Source organism: Carcharodon carcharias, chromosome 8, assembly GCF_017639515.1.
Source record: "Carcharodon carcharias isolate sCarCar2 chromosome 8, sCarCar2.pri, whole genome shotgun sequence".
NCBI classification, from domain to species: Eukaryota; Metazoa; Chordata; class Chondrichthyes; order Lamniformes; family Lamnidae; genus Carcharodon; species Carcharodon carcharias.
In genome coordinates, this window is record NC_054474.1 from 110793613 (window position 1) to 110807897 (window position 14285).

The 14285-nt window shown below is 52.3% G+C and overlaps 1 protein-coding gene across 2 annotated transcripts in view; it reads right to left on the reverse strand.

Annotated features, from left to right (window-relative positions):
• The window catches only part of ssbp1 (single-stranded DNA binding protein 1), a 105192-nt gene that overhangs the window by 16463 nt on the left and 74444 nt on the right, over positions 1-14285 (reverse strand). For both annotated transcript variants that reach the window (XM_041194579.1, XM_041194580.1), the window contains exons 3-4: positions 10275-10335; positions 1834-1974 (exon numbers count right to left, since the gene is read on the reverse strand). In XM_041194579.1, coding sequence (XP_041050513.1) covers positions 1834-1974; positions 10275-10335 — 202 coding nt within the window. The remainder of the gene's footprint in view (positions 1-1833; positions 1975-10274; positions 10336-14285) is intronic.

Sequence of the window (14285 nt, forward strand, 5' to 3'; positions counted from 1 at the left end):
AGACTGTCCACCAATATCCATTACAAGCCTACTGACTCCCACAGCTACCTCGACTACAGCTCCTCACACCCCGCTTCCTGTAAGGACTCCATGCCATTCTCTCAGTTCCTTCGGCTCCGTCGCATCTGCTACCTTTAAAAACAGTTCCTCTGACATGTCCTCCTTCTTCCTTAACCGAGGTTTTCCACCCACGGTCGTTGACAGGGCCCTCAACTGTGTCCGGTACATCTCCCGCGCATCCGCCCTCACGCCTTCTCTTCCTTCCCAGAAACATGATAGGGTCCCCCTTGTCCTCCCACCAGCCTCCGCATTCAAAGGATCATCCTCCGCCATTTCCGCCAACTCCAGCATGATGCCACCACCAAACACATCTTCCCTTCAACCCCCGGCGGCATTCCGTAGGGATCGTTCCCTCCGGGACACCCTGGTCCACTCCTCCATCACCCCCTACTCCTCAACCCCCACCTATGGCACCTCCCCATGCCCACGCAAAAGATGCAACACTTGCCCCTTCACTTCCTCTCTCCTCGCCATCCAAGGGCCCAAACACTCCTATCAAGTGAAGCAGCACTTCACTTGCATTTCCCCCAACTTAGTCTACTGTATTCGTTGCTCCCAATGCGGTCTCCTCTACATTGGAGAGACCAAACGTAAACTGGGCGACCGCTTTGCAGAACACCTGCGGTCTGTCCGCAAGAAAGACCCAAACCTCCCTGTCGCTTGCCATTTTAACACTCCACCCTGCTCTCTTGCCCACATGTCTGTCCTTGGCTTGCTGCATTGTTCCAGTGAAGCCCAACGCAAACTGGAGGAACAGCACCTCACCTTCCGACTAGGCACTTTACAGCCTTCCGGACTGAATATTGAATTCAACAACTTTAGATCTTGAACTCCCTCCTCCATCCCCACCCCCTTTCCGTTTCTTCCCCCTTCTTTTTGTTTTATCCAATAATTTATATAGATTTTTCTTTTCCCACCTATTTCCATTAATTTTAAATCTTGTATGCCCTGCTAGTCTTTCCACCCCACCTCCATTAGAGCTGTACCTTGAGTGCCCTGCCATCCATTCTTAATTAGCACATTCGTTTAGGTAATATCACCACCTTCAACATCTCTTTGTTCCTTTGTCTGTGACATCTTTTGATTATCTGCTCCTATCACTGCTTGCTTGTCCCTACAACCACACTACCCACCGCCCACCTTAAACCAGATTATATTTCACCCTTCGCCTAATATTCACTCAGTTCTGTTGAAGGGTCATGAGGACTCGAAACGTCAACTCTTTTCTTCTCCACCGATGCTGCAAGACCTGCTGAGTTTTTCCAGGTAATTCTGTTAGATTTCTGCCCCTCAGTGGGAGGATGTCCCGTTCTCAAGATATGACTGGCCAGCAGCTCTAGCAGTCCCATCAGCAATGGGCACGGCTAGGACAGCAGCTAGCCCCAGGAAGAAGAGAGCAATGATGTCAGGTGGGAAGACAGAAAGCTGGGTATCATCCTAGGGAGGGTCAGGGGGGTGTGTGCGTCTCCGGTGTGCACCCCCCATATCCTAGGCACTGAAGGAGGTACCCCCATCCTCCCGGCTTCTTCGGTTCAGAGCATACTTACCCACGTATGCATGTTAACTGCATGATGGCGTAGGCAGTGTAATATTAAGGTCATTTGCCTTCTTAAAATCCTCATTAATGTTTTTTTTAAATGCTGGGTTGGCTGCCAGCTTCAGCCCTACAGACACTCATATCCAAGGAATAAATGAAAAAATACACATCACTCAGGCTGTTAGCAGACATTATTCCGAGGGGACTGTAAAGGTTTTAACATTGAGCATCACTACCTGATGCGAAGGTATCACTGTCTCCTGATCGCCACATCTCATTTGTTGCCAAAGAGAATATTGTAACAGGATTCTTCCCATCGACCTGTCGCATCACAGGGTCCTGCCCAACACGGCCGAGCAGCTGCACCCGGTTCAAGGCTGCAAAGGAAGAAACACAAGGAAAATGTCAGCAGCTTACAGGAAATGCCAAATCCTAGCAGAAAACATTTGGCAAAGGAGCACTATGGAGTGAAGTGAAAATGCGTTTCAACACGCAGGAACAAGTTCACTCACACTGCAGTGTGAACGGCCACATGGACGGATCCTGCCCCCACAGGTTAAGGTGCCCATGCCTGGACCCTGCCCACACAGGTCAATGTCCCCGTGCCCAGACCCTGCCCACACAGGTCAATGTCCCTGTGCCCGGACCCTGCCCACACTGGTCAATGTCCCCATGCCCAGGCTCTGTCCACACTGGTCAATGTCCCCATGCCTAGGCCCTGCTCACATTAGTCAATGTCCCCATGCCCAGACTCTGCCCACACTCATCAATGTCCCCATGCCCAGACCCTGCTCACACTGGTCAATGGTCAATGTCCCCATGCCCAGACCTTGCTCACACTAGTCAATGGTCAATGTCCCCATGCCCAGACCCTACTCACACTGGTCAATGTCCCCATGCCCAGACCCTGCCCACACTGGTCAATGTTCCCATGCCCAGGCCCTGCTCACACTAGTCAATGTCCCCCTGCCCAGACCTTGCTCACACTGGTCAATGGTCAACGTCCCCATGCCCAGACCTTGCTCATACTGGTCAATGTCCCCATGCCAGACCCTGCCCACACTGGTCAATGTCCCCATGTCCAGACCCAGCTCACACTAGTCAATGATCAATATCCCCATGCCCAGACCCTGCTCACACTAGTCAATGTCCCCATGCCCGGGCCCTGGTCACTGGTCAATGTCCCCATTCCCAGGCCCTGGTCACTGGTCAATGTTTTCATGCCCGGACCCTGCTCACACTGCTAAATGTCCCCAACTCCTCAGATACTGAAATGGTCCATGTCCAAATGCAGCAAGACCTGGACAATATCCAGGCTTGGGCTGTGATAAGTGACAAGTGGCAAGTAACATTCGCACCACACAAGTGCCAGGCAATGACCATCTCCAACAAGAGAGAATCTAACCATCGTCCCTTGACATTCAATGGCATTACAATCATTGAATTCCCCACTCTCAACATCCTGGGGGTTAACATTGACCGTAAACTGAACTGGACTAGCCATATAAATACTGTGGCTACAAGAGCAGGTCAGAGGCTAGGAATCTTGCAATGAGTAACCCACCTCCTGACTCCCCAATGCCTGTCCACCATCCACAAAGCACAAGTCAGGAGTGTGATGGAATACTCCCCATTTGCCTGGATGAGTGTAGTTCCCACAACACTCAAGAAGCTTGACAACATCCAGGACAAAGCAGCCCCGCTTGATTGGCACCACATCCACAAATATTCACTCCCTCCATCACCAACTCACAGTAGCAGCAGTGTGTACTATCTACAAGTGGGTGCATCTACACGATATGGACTGCAGCGGTTCAAGAAAGCAGCTCACTCAAGGGCAATTAGGGATGGGCAATAAATGCTGGCCCGGCCAGCAACACTCACATCCCGTAAATGAATAAAAAAAAGAAACCATAGACTTTTGCAGCACATCACTATATCATGGTGATCTAGATGCGCTGCCAAGTTATGAATCTGTATTCATTGAACTCACACAGTTGAGTTCAGCTTTAATATCACTTTCTATGCCCTAATAGATGGTGTTGCCACGAGATCCCCTCTAGGCCCAGCTCTTGCTAACATTTTAGTTGGGAAACACATTATTGATGGAATGATCCCAATCTCCCACTCCTTGCATGTTTCCAATACATAAATGATACGCTTGTTATTTTTGAATCTGCAGCTGCATATAAGAATTTCCTTCCACACCTTAATGTGCTCTATCTCATGCTCAAATTTATCTTTGAGATGGTGTAGTCTAACAGCTCCCTTTACTCAACGTGCTGGTTCAGAAATCCACTAATGGGTTCTCTACCACGGTGTACTGCAAGCCTACCTTTACTGGTCAATATACGCGTTGAAACTCTTACAGTTCCACACACTACATGATTGGTCTTATCAGCAACCTCGTAAATAGGGCCCGAGCCATTTGCTCACTTTGCAAGCTTGATGCTGAAATAAGGCTGAAATATCAAAGACATCCTGCAGGATAATGACAACCTTGGTCAGATCATTTTGCACTGTATATCATGAACAGGCCCCAGGTCGTTACTTTCAGGCCTGAAAAGTGGCAAGTTTGCCTTGCATCACCCTGGAAGGCTAAGGCATCTCAAAAATTTACCATGCTGCCAAAGCTTTTCATCTCACACTCTCAGATGCAAACATGTCAAATTTCAAAGGGAGCAACAATTTTTACTGCATGGGAATAGGGCACTGAGTGGTTGGCAATTCGACTCTGATCGCTCGAGGTGGTGGGTGCTGCAATGCAGCAGCAACACGATTGTATTTTCCACTAACAGGATACTGCTGTCAAGTCAAAGGGATGTTCTGCCTACCACACAAATGAGTAATGTGGTATATGAATTTCAGTGCAATGCAGGTACATATGCCAGCCATTGGGGCATGCGGCCTGTGGCCTATCGTATCAAACAGCGTGTCACTTTGGAGGTTCACAATAAAGCACTGACCATACTCAACCAATGCATGCTTGCAAAACCCAGAATATAATCTCTAACATTAGATGTGATTCTGTGATTAGACAGCACTTGATGAACAATCTGGAGTGTGCTAAGGATTACACTAACAACCAATTTGAGATGATCAGTCAGCACTCGGAATGTGGCTCACTTACGCTTGCTCAGAGCTGCACATGTTCATGCAAAATGAATATGTCCAGACATTGCACCACTTTTTAAATTAAACAAAAGTGAGGGGGGAGTAATACCCTGGTGCATTCTCAATGGTAACACCATGAGCAGTCAGATGAGAGGGAGATGGAGGAGAATGGAGAGAAGGAGATGGAGGAGAATGGAGAGAGGGAAATGGTGGAGAGTAGAGAGAGAGAAACAGAGAGTGGAGGTGTCTATGTACAAGTTTCATCTTCAATAAGGCAACATCCTTATAGACTACATCTGGCAAAGTTATCACAAGTACAGAAAGAAATTGATTTCATGCTTCAAAATGATATCATTGAGTCCAGTTGTCATAACCAGAGTTCGCCTATTGTACTGGTACCAAAACCGGAGGAGCAAGATTGAAAGGTGAATGCGGTGACAAAAGCAGATTCATATCCTATACCACAGTTGGAGGATTGTATTGAGACAGTGGGACAATCAAAATTTATCACAAAGGTTGATTTGCTAAAAGGATATTGGCAAGTACCATTATCGGAGAGAGCAAAGAAGATATCAGCTTCTGTGACGACAAATGCACCATCTCAGTTTAAAGCCATGCCATTTGGTATTAAGAATGCACCAATGTCATTTCAAAGACTGACAAATTTATTGCAAGTCTTATCAATTGCGCTGTTTATAATGATGAATTGATAGTTTTCAGTCAGACGTGGGATGAGCATTTCCAACATCTGGAAGAATTATTTAGTCGATTACAAGGAGCTAATTTGGTGATGAACTTGGCTAAAAGTGAATTTGCAAAAGCGCAATTTAGGCCATACCATTGGACATGGCAAGGTGGCTCCAAGAGATGTGAAAGTCAAGGCTATTGTGGATTTCCCAGTGCCTACAACAAAATGAGAAGTTTTGAGGTTTCTGGGTATGAGTGGGTTTCATTGGAAATTTGTACAAAATTTTAGCCAAGTGGTTGCTCCATTGGCTGAACAATTAAAAAAGAACAAGAAGTTTCAATGGGCACTGGAGCGTCAGAAGGCATTTGACAATTTGAAAACTGTATTAACTACGACACCAGTTTTGGCCGTACTCAATTACACCAAGCAATTTAAGTTGGCTGTTGACGCAAGAGATATAGGCATTGGGGCTGTACTGTTACAAGAAGGTGACACTGAAATTGAAAAACTAATAGGGTACTTTTCACGGGAGCTGAAAGTACAACAGAGAAGATATTGAACAATTGAAAAGGAGAATTGGTTTTAGTGTTAGCGTTGCAGCATTTTGAAATCTATGTGGCAAACAATTAATCAGAAACAATGTTTTTATACAGACCACAATCGTTTCAAGTTTCTGGACAAATTTCGAGCCAAAAGTGTAAGGAGTGGAGTTTATTATTACAACCATTTAATCTATGGATAATACACATCGCTGGACGAGAGAATCTGTTTGCAGATGCGTTATCAAGAGTTTGAAGCTTATAGGGAAAATTGGACATTTTAGAACCAGGACACTGGACTGGAATGATTTCTGTTGATACCAAGGATTTGTATATATATTATGCTAATGCATGCATCTGGTTACGTAACAGTGTAAGTATATAGTTAAGCATAGGAGATAGTGTAAGATGGGTTAATGAAAGAAATGAAGTCGTCTTTTAGAATTATGGTGGTTCATTTTTCGAGAAGGAGGAGGATGTCATGAAGTGATTAACATCTATAATGTTACTGGAAATTATTTTTTTAAAATAGACTTTAGTGGTGTCTGTGCCTATGTGTGTGTGTGTCTGTCTGTGAGCCAGCTAGTCTGGGTGCTTTGATGTATAGAAAGAAGTAGGTAATTAGATAAACATGGGGAAGTTCAGAAACACAGGTGTTAAGGGGGTACATTTGTATTTGTTGAGTAAACCATTCAAAAGAATGGGTAAAATCTTGCTCCTAGCTGGGGGACACCAAGCAATGTGTTTATATTACTAATAAAATTAGTGGGATGAAAATGTTATTGTTCAAAGGTGTGAAGAAAAGCCTTGTGATACTGTGAAAAATTTACGTTCAAAGGAAAAGTTAGGTATAAACAGAAAGGAGTTCGTGTGTATAAGGCAGAGGCATTTAAGATCTAACCAGCCTGTAAGCCTTCAACTGTGTCTGCAAGAAACCAACTTCCAAGGAACCTCATTTTGAATTCCTACAGTCAAATATGCTTTGCGAGGGGTCTTTTTAAATCTATGAGTTTTATTGTTGCCTTAATGGTAATGTAACTGAAAGTCAGATTAATTAGAGGATCTTTGCAGTTATTATAGTGCTTACAATTTTTCTTGCATTAATAAATGTTTAAATTAGTATTATATATAAACCCTCTTGAGGCTTGTTGGTCTTATTACCACTGAATTCAAAGCCTGCATCTCGAAACGTACAAACAGCAAAAATGGATTATGACAGTTGTTTCAAGTTTCCCTCTGGGATTTGAACAACACAGCCCTTACCATCAGCTGTGTCTTTATAGGGGCGGAGGAGAGCAGAGAGGGGGCGAGAAGGAGACAGAGGAGAAGGGAGAGAGGGGGACAGGGTGAGCAGAGAGAGGGGGAGAGAGGAAGGCAGAGAGGAGAGTGGAGGACAGCCAAGAGAGGGGGAAAAGATGAAGAGTGGAGGGAGCAGGTTGGGGAAGAGCAGAGACAGCTGGTTGGAGAAGAGGGGAGTGGGAGGGATGGAGGAGAGCAGAGAGAGAGGGGGACAGTCGAGAGATGAGAGAGGAAGGAGGAGGAGAATGGAGATGGAGATGGAGGAGAGCAGAAAGAGGTAAACAGAGGAGAGTAGGGAGAGAGGGAAGGAGGGTAGAAAAGAGAGGGACAGGGGAGAAAGGGTGGAGGAGAGTGGAAAGAATGAGATGGAGGAGACGGGAGAGAGGGAGAAGGAGCAGAGCGGAAAGAGGGGGACGGAGAAGAGCTGAGTGAGTGGGACGTAAGACGGCGGAGAGAGGGCGGCAGAGCGAGCGGAGAGAAGATGGAGGAGAGCGGAGAGAGGGAGATGGAGGAAAGCGAAGAGAGGGAGGCGCAGGAAAGAGGAGAGAGGGAAGCGGAGGAGAGTGGACAGAGGGAGCCGAAAGAGAGTGGAGAGTGGGAGAGGGATGAGGGCAGGGAGAGAGAGGTGGACGGAGGAGGCCGGAGGGGGGCAGGCGGACGGAGGAGGCCGGAGGGGGGCAGGCGGACGGAGGAGGCCGGAGGGGGGCAGGCGGACGGAGGAGGCCGGAGGGGGGCAGGCGGACGGAGGAGGCCGGAGGGGGGCAGGCGGACGGAGGAGGCCGGAGGGGGGCAGGCGGACGGAGGAGGCCGGAGGGGGGCAGGCGGACGGAGGAGGCCGGAGGGGGGCAGGCGGACGGAGGAGGCCGGAGGGGGGCAGGCGGACGGAGGAGGCCGGAGGGGGGCAGGCGGACGGAGGAGGCCGGAGGGGGGCAGGCGGACGGAGGAGGCCGGAGGGGGGCAGGCGGACGGAGGAGGCCGGAGGGGGGCAGGCGGACGGAGGAGGCCGGAGGGGGGCAGGCGGACGGAGGAGGCCGGAGGGGGGCAGGCGGACGGAGGAGGCCGGAGGGGGGCAGGCGGACGGAGGAGGCCGGAGGGGGGCAGGCGGACGGAGGAGGCCGGAGGGGGGCAGGCGGACGGAGGAGGCCGGAGGGGGGCAGGCGGACGGAGGAGGCCGGAGGGGGGCAGGCGGACGGAGGAGGCCGGAGGGGGGCAGGCGGACGGAGGAGGCCGGAGGGGGGCAGGCGGACGGAGGAGGCCGGAGGGGGGCAGGCGGACGGAGGAGGCCGGAGGGGGGCAGGCGGACGGAGGAGGCCGGAGGGGGGCAGGCGGACGGAGGAGGCCGGAGGGGGGCAGGCGGACGGAGGAGGCCGGAGGGGGGCAGGCGGACGGAGGAGGCCGGAGGGGGGCAGGCGGACGGAGGAGGCCGGAGGGGGGCAGGCGGACGGAGGAGGCCGGAGGGGGGCAGGCGGACGGAGGAGGCCGGAGGGGGGCAGGCGGACGGAGGAGGCCGGAGGGGGGCAGGCGGACGGAGGAGGCCGGAGGGGGGCAGGCGGACGGAGGAGGCCGGAGGGGGGCAGGCGGACGGAGGAGGCCGGAGGGGGGCAGGCGGACGGAGGAGGCCGGAGGGGGGCAGGCGGACGGAGGAGGCCGGAGGGGGGCAGGCGGACGGAGGAGGCCGGAGGGGGGCAGGCGGACGGAGGAGGCCGGAGGGGGGCAGGCGGACGGAGGAGGCCGGAGGGGGGCAGGCGGACGGAGGAGGCCGGAGGGGGGCAGGCGGACGGAGGAGGCCGGAGGGGGGCAGGCGGACGGAGGAGGCCGGAGGGGGGCAGGCGGACGGAGGAGGCCGGAGGGGGGCAGGCGGACGGAGGAGGCCGGAGGGGGGCAGGCGGACGGAGGAGGCCGGAGGGGGGCAGGCGGACGGAGGAGGCCGGAGGGGGGCAGGCGGACGGAGGAGGCCGGAGGGGGGCAGGCGGACGGAGGAGGCCGGAGGGGGGCAGGCGGACGGAGGAGGCCGGAGGGGGGCAGGCGGACGGAGGAGGCCGGAGGGGGGCAGACGGACGGAGGAGGCCGGAGGGGGGCAGACGGACGGAGGAGGCCGGAGGGGGGCAGACGGACGGAGGAGGCCGGAGGGGGGCAGACGGACGGAGGAGGCCGGAGGGGGGCAGACGGACGGAGGAGGCCGGAGGGGGGCAGACGGACGGAGGAGGCCGGAGGGGGGCCGACGGACGGAGGAGGCCGGAGGGGGGCCGACGGACGGAGGAGGCCGGAGGGGGGCCGACGGACGGAGGAGGCCGGAGGGGGGCCGACGGACGGAGGAGGCCGGAGGGGGGCCGACGGACGGAGGAGGCCGGAGGGGGGCCGACGGACGGAGGAGGCCGGAGGGGGGCCGACGGACGGAGGAGGCCGGAGGGGGGCCGACGGACGGAGGAGGCCGGAGGGGGGCCGACGGACGGAGGAGGCCGGAGGGGGGCCGACGGACGGAGGAGGCCGGAGGGGGGCCGACGGACGGAGGAGGCCGGAGGGGGGCCGACGGACGGAGGAGGCCGGAGGGGGGCCGACGGACGGAGGAGGCCGGAGGGGGGCCGACGGACGGAGGAGGCCGGAGGGGGGCCGACGGACGGAGGAGGCCGGAGGGGGGCCGACGGACGGAGGAGGCCGGAGGGTGGCCGACGGACGGAGGAGGCCGGAGGGTGGCCGACGGAGGAGAGCGGAGGGTGGCCGACGGAGGAGAGCGGAGGGAGGGAGACGGAGGAGAGCGGAGGGAGGGAGACGGAGGAGAGCGGAGAGAGGGAGACGGAGGAGAGCGGAGAGAGGGAGACGGAGGAAGGGAGATGGAGAGCGGATGGAGGGAGACGGAGGCGGTCGGAGGAAAGAAGGCGGAGGAAAGCGGAGGGAAGAAGGCGGAGGAGAGCGGAGGGAGGAAGGCGGAGGAGACCGATCCTCATCCAGAGACGTCTAACACAAAAAGGTGGAAGTTCACCAGCCATTGTGGACTAACAATAAAAATCTATGAAAGGCAATGAATGAGTGTACTCACATCTCTCCAGTATGAGTGAGGAGGCATCAGTGACTCGATGACGCACTAGCTGATGGATTACCTGAAGGAATATCAACAGTACTATTATTTAAAGTGAAATAGCAAAGGTCCAATTGCAAACAAGCAGCCAACTGCCCCAGTCCAATCACAAACAAGCAGCCAGGCTGATCCAGTCCAATCATAAACAAGTAGCCAGGCTGACCCAGTTCAATCACAAAAAAGAAGCCTCACTGATCCAGTCCAAGCGTAAACAAGCAACCAGGCTGACCCAGTACAATCGCTAACAAGCAAACAGGCTCAACCTGTCCAATTGTAAACAAGCAGCCAGGCTGACCCAATCCAATCGTAAACAAGCAACTAGGCTGACCCAGTCCAATCGCAAACAAGCAGCCACCTGATGCAGCCCAATCGTAAATAAGCAGCCAGGCTGATCCAGTCCAATCGTATTCAAGCAACCCGACTGACCCAGTCCAATCGTAAACAAGCAACCAGGTTGACCCAGTACAATCGTAAACAAGCAGCCAGACTGAACCAGTCCAATCGCAAACAAGCAGACAACTGACGCAGTACAATCAAATAAGCAGCCAAGCTGACCCAGTCCAATCGCAAACAAGCAACTAGGCTGGCACGGTACAATCGTAAACAAGCAACCAGGTTGACCCAGTGCAATCGCAAATAAGCAACTAGGCTGACCCAGTCCAATCACAAACTAGAAGCCAGACTGACACAGTCCCATCACAAACAAGCAGCCAAACTGGCCCAGTCCAACAGTAACCAAGCAGCCAGACTGACCCAGTCAAATCATAAGCAAGCAGCCAGACTGACTAAGGCCAATTATAAACAAGCAACCAGTCTGACCCAGTCCAATCGCTAACAAGCAACCAGGATGATCCTGTCCAATCGCAAGCAAGAAGCCAGAACAAACTAGTCCAATCGTAAACAAGCAACCAGACTGACCCAGTCCAATCGCAAATAGGCAGCCAGATTGACCCAGTCCAATTGTAAACAAGCAACACGACTGACCCAGTCCAATGGTAAACAAGCAACCAGGTTGACCCAGTACAATCGCAAACAAGCAACCAGGCTGAGCCAGTCCAATTGCAAACAAGCAGCCATGACTGACCCAATGCAATCACAAAAAAGCAGCCAGCCAGACTCACACAATCCAATCGCAAACAAGTAACCAGGCTGACCCAGTCCAATCGCAAACAACCAGCCAGGCTAACCCAGTCCAATCACAAATAAGCAACCAGGCTGAACCAGTCCAATCATAAACAAGCAGCCAGACTGACCAAAGCCAATCATAAACAAGAAACGAGGCTGACCCTGTCCAATCGCAAGCAAGAAGCCAGAACGAAATAGTCAAATCGTAAACAAGCAACCAGACTGACCCAGTCCAATCGCAAACAGGCAGCCAGATTGACCCAGTCCAATCGTAAACAAGCAACACGACTGACCCAGTCTAATGGTAAACAAGCAACCAGGTTGACCCAGTACAATTGCAAACAAGGAGCCAGGCTCACCCAGTCCAATCGCAAACAAGCAGCCACCTGACGCAGTCCAATCTTAAATAAGCAGCCAGGCTGATCCAGTCCAATCGTATACAAGCAACCCGAGTGACCCAGTCCAATCGTAAACAAGCAACCGAACTGACCTAGTCCAATCACAAACAAGCAGCCAGACTGACCCAGTCAAATCGTAAATAAGCAACCAGGTTGACCCAGTACAATCGCACACAAGGAGCCAGACTTAACCAGTCCAATAGCAAACAAGCAGACAACAGACACAGCCCAATCGTAAATAAGCAGCCAGGCTGACCCAGTCCAATCACAAACAAGCAACTAGGCTGGCACAGTACAATCGTAAACGAGCAACCAGGTTGACCCAGTGCAATCGCAAATAAGCAACTAGGCTGACCCAGTCCAATCACAAACTAGAAGCCAGACTGACACAGTCCCATCACAAACAAGCAGCCAAACTGGCCCAGTCCAACAGTAACCAAGCAGCCAGACTGACCCAGTCAAATCACAAACAAGCAGCCAGACTGACTAAGGCCAATTATAAACAAGCAACCAGTCTGACCCAGTCCAATCGCTAACAAGCAACCAGGCTGACCCTGTCCAATCGCAAGCAAGAAGCCAGAACGAACTAGTCAAATCGTAAACAAGCAACCAGACTGACCCAGTCCAATCGCAAACAGGCAGCCAGATTGACCCAGTCCAATCGTAAACAAGCAACCAGACTGACCTAGTCCAATCACAAACAAGCAGCCCGACTGACCCAGTCCAATCGTAAACAAGCAACCTGACTGACCCAGTCCATTCGTAAACAAGCAACCAGGTTGACCCAGTACAATCGCAAACAAGCAGTCAGTCTGAACCAGTCCAATCGCAAACAAGCAGACAACTGACGCAGTCCAATCGTAAATAAGCAGCCAGGCTGACCCAGCCAAATCACAAACAACCAACCAGGCTGACCCTGTCCAATAGTAACCAAGCAGCCAGGCTGACCCAGTACAATCGCAAATAAGCAACTAGGCTGACCAAGTCCAATCGCTACCAAGCAAGCAGGCTGATCCAGTCCAATCGCAAACAAGCAGCCAGACTGACCCAGTACAATCGCAAAAAAGCAGCCAGCCAGACTCACCCAATCCAATCGCAAACAAGTAACCAGACTGACCCAGTACAATCGCAAACAAGCAGCCAGGCTAACCCAGTCCAATCACAAACAAGCAACCAGGCTGAACTAGTCCAATCATAAACAAGCAGCCAGACTGACCAAAGCCAATCATAATCAAGCAACCAGGCAGACCCAGTCCAATCGCTAACAAGCAACCAGGTTGACCCTGTCCAATCACAAACAAGCAACCAGACTGATCCAGTCAAATCATAAACAAGCAACACAAATGACCCAGTCCAATGGTAAACAAGCAACCAGGTTGACCCAGTACAATCGCAAACAAGGAGCCAGGCTCACCCAGTCCAATCGCAAACAAGCAGCCACCTGACGCAGTCCAATTGTAAATAAGCAGCCAGGCTGATCCAGTCCAATCATAAACAAGCAACCCGACTGACCCAGTCTAGTCGTAAACAAGCAACTAGGTTGACCCAGTGCAATCGCAAATAAGCAACTAGGCTGACCCAGTGCAATCACAAACTAGAAGCCAGACTGACGCTGTCCCATCACAAACAAGCAACCAGGTTGACCCAGTGCAATCGCAAACAAGCAGCCAAACTGACCCAGTCCAATCATAAACAAGCAACCTGGCTGACCCAGTCCAATCGCTAACAAGCAACCAGGCTGACCTAGTCCAATCACAAACAAGCAGCCAGGCTGACCTGGTCCAAGGGCCCAAACACTCCTATCAAGTGAAGCAGCATTTCACCTGCATTTCCCCCAACTTAGTCTACTGCATTCATTGCTCCCAATGCGGTCTCCTCTACATTGGAGAGACCAAACGTAAACTGGGCGACCGCTTTGCAGAACACCTGCGATCTGTCCGCAAGAAATACCCAAACCCCCCTGTTGCTTGTCGTTTTAACACTCCACCCTGCTCTCTTGCCCACATGTCTGTCCTTGGCTTGCTGCATTGTTCCAGTGAAGCCCAACACAAACTGGAGGAACAGCACCTCATCTTCCGACTAGGCACTTTACGGCCTTCCCGACTGAATATTGAATTCAACAACTTTAGATCTTGAACTCCCTTCTCCATCCCCACCCCCTTTCTGTTTCTTCCCCCTTCCTTTTGTGTTTTCCAATAATTTATATAGATTTTTCTCTTCCCACCTATTTCCATTATTTTTAAATTTTGTATGCCCTGCTAGTCTTTCCACCCCACCCCCACTAGAGCTGTACCTGAATGCCCTGCCATCCATTCTTAATTAGCACATTCATTTAGATAATATCACCACCTTCAACACCTCTTTGTTCCTTTGTCTGTGACATCTTTTGATTATCTGCTCCTATCACTGATTGCTTGTCCCTGCAACCACACCACCCCCCCCAACTTCT